The sequence below is a fragment of the Carassius gibelio genome, chromosome A12, assembly GCF_023724105.1.
Source record: "Carassius gibelio isolate Cgi1373 ecotype wild population from Czech Republic chromosome A12, carGib1.2-hapl.c, whole genome shotgun sequence".
NCBI classification, from domain to species: domain Eukaryota; kingdom Metazoa; phylum Chordata; class Actinopteri; order Cypriniformes; family Cyprinidae; genus Carassius; species Carassius gibelio.
Genome location: NC_068382.1, coordinates 7,416,294 through 7,422,480, shown reverse-complemented (window position 1 = coordinate 7,422,480; position 6,187 = coordinate 7,416,294). Strand labels below are relative to the sequence as shown.

The 6,187-nt window shown below is 36.7% G+C and overlaps 1 protein-coding gene across 1 annotated transcript; it reads right to left on the bottom strand.

Annotated features, from left to right (window-relative positions):
• Positions 1–217: 217 nt before the first annotated feature.
• LOC128025623 (uncharacterized) lies at positions 218–6,187 on the bottom strand. Its single transcript, XM_052612117.1, has 6 exons — positions 6,137–6,187; positions 4,621–4,821; positions 3,606–3,773; positions 2,629–2,823; positions 1,216–1,289; positions 218–1,085 (listed from the first exon to the last, which is right to left on the bottom strand). Exons 1-6 carry the CDS (start codon positions 6,185–6,187, stop codon positions 242–244), a joined length of 1,533 nt encoding a protein of 510 aa, XP_052468077.1. The 3' UTR covers positions 218–241.

Genomic DNA, 6,187 nt, shown 5'->3' with positions numbered 1-6,187 from the left:
ACTAAAGCATGCAAATGTCTTCCTTCAATTATGAGTACATCATAAAAAAAATATAAAACATGTCTGATATTACATACTTTATTATGCTTTATACAAAACATTATTTTCATTAATATTTCATACCATAAACATTAATAAGAAAAAAAAAAAACATTATTTAATGAAAAAGCATTAAAAATATATATAATTTCATCAAAAATCATATAGTCTTTTCCATAAAAATAACAATGAATATCAACATTCAAAATGGGGGAGGTGGAGGAGGAGGTGGTGGAACAAATTTACCTCCAGTAATAGGAGGCGGCGGCGGTGGCACTATAGAGGCATTTTGTGGAGTCCTACTGTAGACAGAGCTTTTTGCTGAAGTTAATGAGATATTTTGGCCTGGTGGAGGTGGTGAAGGGGGAACCCAAGAACCTCCATACACAGAACTCCATGGAGGAGGAGAGGGAGGTGGAGGTGGAGCATCTCCCATCTCATCATCTGTGAAAGGTGGAGGAGGAGGTGGAAGGTTTACTGAAGTTAATGAGGTATTTTGGCCAAGTGGAGGGGGAACCCAAGAACCTCCATTCACAGAACTCGGTGGAGGAGGAGAGGGAGGTGGAGCATCTCCCATCTCATCATCTGTGAAAGGTGGAGGAGGAGGGTTTGCTGAAGTTAATGAAGTATTTTGGCCTGATGGAGGTTGTGAAGGGGGAACCCAAGAACCTCCATACACAGAAATCGGTGGAGGAGGAGAAAAAGGTGGAGGTGGAGCATCTCCCATCTCATCATCTGTGAAAGGTGGAGGAGGAGGATGGTTTGCTGAAGTTAATGAGGTATTTTGGCCAGGTGGAGGAGGTTGAGGGGGAACCCAAGATCCTCCATACACAGAACTCGGTGGAGGAGGAGCATCTCCCATCTCATCATCTGCGAAAGGTGGAGGAGGCAGCATGGACAGGTCGGGATGGGCAGGTAGAGAAGGGGAACGGTCAGACGTGAGTGAAGGAGGTGGTGAAGCTGGAGAGAGATCAGGAGGAGCTGAGATGCTAGAACCCACACAACCAGGCACTGATGGAGGAGGAACTGCTATACCCAAAAAAGACCTGAAACCACAGCAACGACAAATGAGTTAATCTAAAAAATGTTTTTTTGTTTAGTTTTTTTTTTTTTTTTTTTTTTTTTTTTACCTAAAGCTATTCGAATATACAGTAGCAAAAGCCTTTTTATACAAACCAGTTGAAGGTGCTGGGCTCCTGTGTGCCAGGTTGTACCGACACAGACTCCTCGTTGTCTGTTTTTGGCTCTTCCTTCAGTGTCACAACATAATAAATGGAAATAAATATACAAAATTCAACTTTTCGGTTTTGGTCGAAAATATTGTGCAAATCATTTAAATTAGTTAAAGGTGCAACAGGTGATTGTCTTCAGAATTTTTTTTTTGTTTTACTGGTTGAAAGTCTCCTCACATCCTGATAACAATCATTAAGTTAAGTGGTTTAAAAGTATTTATCTGTATTTATATATTCTGTGGAAGGCGTATGACCGCGAAATGCACGTCCAATCAAAATGCTCGGTTCGAGCGTTAGAAATAGCTTCCCTACCTGTCTGTCAACGCATGTATCTGCATACCTCTGCGCACCCTGTTCGCGCAAACAGAATCCGTCATTAGCGCTTTCACGCACGCTGTGTAGACGCAGTGATGTAGCCCAGCGGTTCCCAATTCTAGTGCTCGCGCACATATTTTAGATGCCTTGCTTAGATAACAAACCCGATTGAGATGACCAACTCGAGCTACGTGAATGAACTGTGTTCCAATCGATATGATCCCTACACCGTGTTCAATGCTCCCTACTCCCTGAGCAGGGGTTTACTTCATTTTAGAACATGGACTGGAATTGGGAACCTCTGATGAAGCCTATTGTAGTAATGTTGTCTCTTATTTAAAAAAATACACTTTTTATTAGTGCATACGTATAATTTAAAATGACATGTATTATTTAAAATATTTTTTATATTAGTTAATACTATTTATTAAATAAATTAAATAATATTTGGGACCAGCATCTGTAATATTTATCAGATAAGTCTTATGCTCAGCAAGGCTGGATTTATTTGATCAAGATATGTTGTAAAAACAGTAATATTGTAATATTATAACAATTCTATGTGATATATGTAATATCTTTTAAAATGCAATTTATTCCTGTGATCAAAGCTGAATTTTCAGCATCATTTTCAGTGTCACATGATCCTTCAGAAATCCTTCTAATATGCTGATTTGATGCTCAAGAAACATTTCTTATTATCAATGTTGAAAACAGCTGCTTAATTTTTTTGTAGAATCCATGTTACATTTTTTTCAGGACTCTTTGATGAATAGAAAGTCCAAAAGAACAGTATTTATTTTAGATCATTTTTGTAACCATGTAAAACTCTCTTTTGTTCAGTTGAATACATCTTTGCTGAATAAAAATACTAATTTCTTTCATTCAGTCATTCAATAACTGCATAAAAAAACTTTTGAACGGTTGTATATAATATATAATAAACAATATAATATTATATAAAATACATAATGCTATAAATTTCTATTATCACATATTATTTATAAAACTTGTCTAATTTTTTTTAGATATATTTGCTCACAGTTTTTCTGCCTTCCCAGTGACCGTGGCCCAGTTTGTCTAAGCGGGTGTAGGAAATGGGAACCCGTCTATACGCACGAATCGGCTCCAGGCCACTTGCTGGGAGAACCATCTTTTCAGTCCAGGCAACTTTTGACTGTTTGGTCAGCACTCCAATCTCTTTCCGGGATATTTTCTCCTTGTACATGCCAACTGTCTGAATGTGAATAGGGACATTAGGAGGTTATTTCACCCATTTACAACTTTGCCAAGAGTATATGTCTATTAAGGAAGTAGTTTACCTAATGTGCTGAAAATGTTTCAAATGTACCATTACAAACGGATCTATAAGAAATCCACACCACTCCAGTCCATCAGTTAACATATAGTGAAGGGAAAAGCTGCGTTTAAAAGAAACAAATCCATCAATAGATGTTTTATGTAACTATAAATTGTTATTTCTGGCCAAAATACAATCTTCCTCTCATTTCGAAATCACTAACATATTTGTTTAAAACGATTTTAGACTTGCTTGTAAATAGTGCTTGATCCGTTTATATTTCTCAGACAATACTTTTTTTTTTACTAGAGATAAATAATAATATGGATAGAGGGCTCGTATTTTAGCAGAAAGCAAAGGTTTGAAAGTAAAAAGGTCTTGGTGATGTATGTTTATTATAAACTCTGAGATATTAATTGATGGACTGCAGTGGTGTGGATTACTGTGAAGTTTATATCAGCTGTTGGGACTGTCATTCTGACGGCACCCATTCACTGCATTGGTGAGCAAGCGATGTAATGCTCAAAAAATGCTCATTTCTCAAAATCCTGAGGAAACAAACTCATCTACATCTTGGATGGCCCGAGGATGAGTAAATGTTCATTTTTGAGTGATTTATTCCTTTATTCAAGAGCATCAACCATTATTATATCAGTAATGTCCAGCATTGTGTTTCAAAAGATTCTAGTGCTTTCCGCTAATTGATAAGTGGAGCTCACCAGAGTCAGCAAGTTGACGGAGAACTCCACCTGCTTTAGCTGAACCATTTGAGCATCTAAGAGCTTCAGCATAGACGTGGCCAGAGAGTTTATCTGGTATGTGACACTGGCCAGAGCCTGCGTGGTGAGAGCTTTGGACTCTTCAATGACACTTCCAGAATCCTGCACCTAAAGTAAAAAAAAAAATCATGATTTTCAGTATTCAAACTCTGAAATATTTTTATAACCATTTTCTATTTGAATATATTTTAAGATGTCACAACTGTTAAAAACAGTTGTGCTCTTTAATATTTTTGTGGATACAGTGATGCATTTTAGGATTCTTTGATGAATTTTGCTGTCACATAAGTATAAGTATTAATGTCTGTAAAAAAAAAGACTAACCCCTAACTTTTAAATGATAGTATATAAATATAATGCTGAATATACTACTGAATATTATCATTATAATAAAGATCTACAGATTTATAGGGATATGAAACTAACATGTGACAAATGTGCTGCATTCAGTTAGAATAACAGTCTTCCAGGATACAGATGTGGATTCCAAGATAAACATGTTAAGAAAGGTTTTCATAGAGTCTTTGGAACACATACCACAGCCTTGTCTAAGCATGTCAGTACAGACAGCACAAAGCTGACAAAAAAAGAGTGCAGCCTAATGAAAGGTGTTTCCAGCAATCATACAGTATATAATGTATGGAGCTGTAAAGTGAATTCTAATTTTAATGAGATACATATATAAGTTTAGCAAATGCGATCAAATACAGTTATTAAATCCAGTTAAAATTATTTTAAAAAGCATGTCATCACTACACTACTAGATTGCTTAAAATGTAGTACTTTGTAATTTTTTATTTTTAATCAGTACATATTATATATGTTCATGCCTAATCTAGACATACAGTAAAGATCACATAATATTCAACATGATCTCTAAAATACTCTTTTTATTAGAATCAATCCGCATTACTGCAAATTCAATATATAGGGTAAAAATAGAAAAACGGCTCACATTGAGGTTTTTGTTCTGGCAGTAATCAGCCACCTTGTGCAGATTGCTGTGGTTGTCTAGAAGTGCTTTTCTTGCAGTCGGAGCCTCTTGCATGATTTTGTCTATGCGTTCTTTACAGCTGTTGTCTCTCATGGTGCGGGTCTGCAGTATAAGCTGCTGAATGCTGCTGGTTAATGATCCTCTGACTCTGGTAAGACTAAGCTAAGGTGGACTAGAGAGTGACTGCCGTGAAGGTGACAGGCACAAACATGTTGGTAGAGTGGGTGTGTTTGTAAAGCATTTTTCAGGAATCTTTAGTCTGTCTGTCTGTCTGTCTGTCTGTCTGTCTATCTGTCTGTCTCTCTGTCTATCCATCCATCCATCCATCTATCCTTCCATCCATCCATCGAATCCAGCTGAGTTATCGATGGATGAAGAATGGGCCCCTAGCCTCTGGCTTTTCAAGTGACCCTGAAGACCTTGATTAGCTGGTTCAAGTGTGTTTGATTAGGGCTGGAGCTGAACTCTGCAGGAAAGGGTTGAAGACTTGGGATCTAAATGATTAATTCTCTCTAAAATGAATATTACTTGCAATGCTTCAATGCTTTTTGCGTTCTTTCTGGAGCTTGACGTTCCCTGGTCACTGTTTGCTTATACTGTATGGGAAAGAACAATGTCAGCATTCTTTAGTAAATGAGGGCAGAATTATAATTTTTTTTAAATTGAAGGTTTTTATTTATAAAAAATAAAACAGCCCTTGAACTATCGCTTTAAAATAAAGAGAGGGAGAGAAAAAAATAAATACAACAATGTAATTAATGCCTTGGTCTGGCCACAAGAGGCCAGAATACAGCTAGCAAAGCACGAGTGTTACATTCACTATTTCCATTGTTTCACAGGTTGTAAAATGCATTAAAATACACTTGCACCTGATAATAGCTAGTAATTTACAATGTTATAGTGAATCTAGCATCTATCCAGGAAACCAAATATTACATATTTAACCATGCTATTAAACAGTAACCTGTTTCATGACCATAAAACTGGTGATTCCTTAGTAAATTGACTTTTATCCTGTGATACAAGACAGAGAACTGTCGACCGGATACTTTTGGTTATTATATTGCTCTTAATGCCCCGTCAGTCTCTGATAGGAACAGCTATTTGCCTGTATTAACTGATGCCTAATAGATTAGCTATTATATTTTGTCCCTGTGATTGCTCATAATGAGCGAAGTATGTGTGCAGCTGGGCATAAAATGATAATTGGTTATAATCACTTATCACAGTTACCTGCATCACATTTGTACCACAGAGGCAAATACTGTAATTTTCTATAATTATGCATGCAAAGCCCTTTTATGCTGTATAAAGTGCATATCAGCCTCCCGCCTGCATATTCGCTATAGACCTATACAAAAATTAATTTACAATTAAGCTGAAAAATTAAGGCTGAAACATTACAGACTGTTAATTGCTCCCATGGCGACAGAAAAATATCTCTATGACTAATATCATTAGTGCATGTTGTTTTTACTGCTTTATCCAGGAAAGTGGAAATCTGTTCCACCGGAAGACTGCGCCGCAT

Bases quoted from the DNA above. Each gene is read 5' to 3' on its own strand.
- LOC128025623 (XM_052612117.1), bottom strand. From the start codon at position 6,187: ATGCGGCGCAGTCTTCCGGTGGAACAGATTTCCACTTTCCTGGATAAA. The intron at 4,822-6,136 runs GTAAAAACAACA...AGTCCACCTTAG, and splicing joins CCACTTTCCTGGATAAAGCA to CTTAGTCTTACCAGAGTCAG. The intron at 1,086-1,215 runs GTTTGTATAAAA...CTGTGGTTTCAG, and splicing joins GAGCCCAGCACCTTCAACTG to GTCTTTTTTGGGTATAGCAG.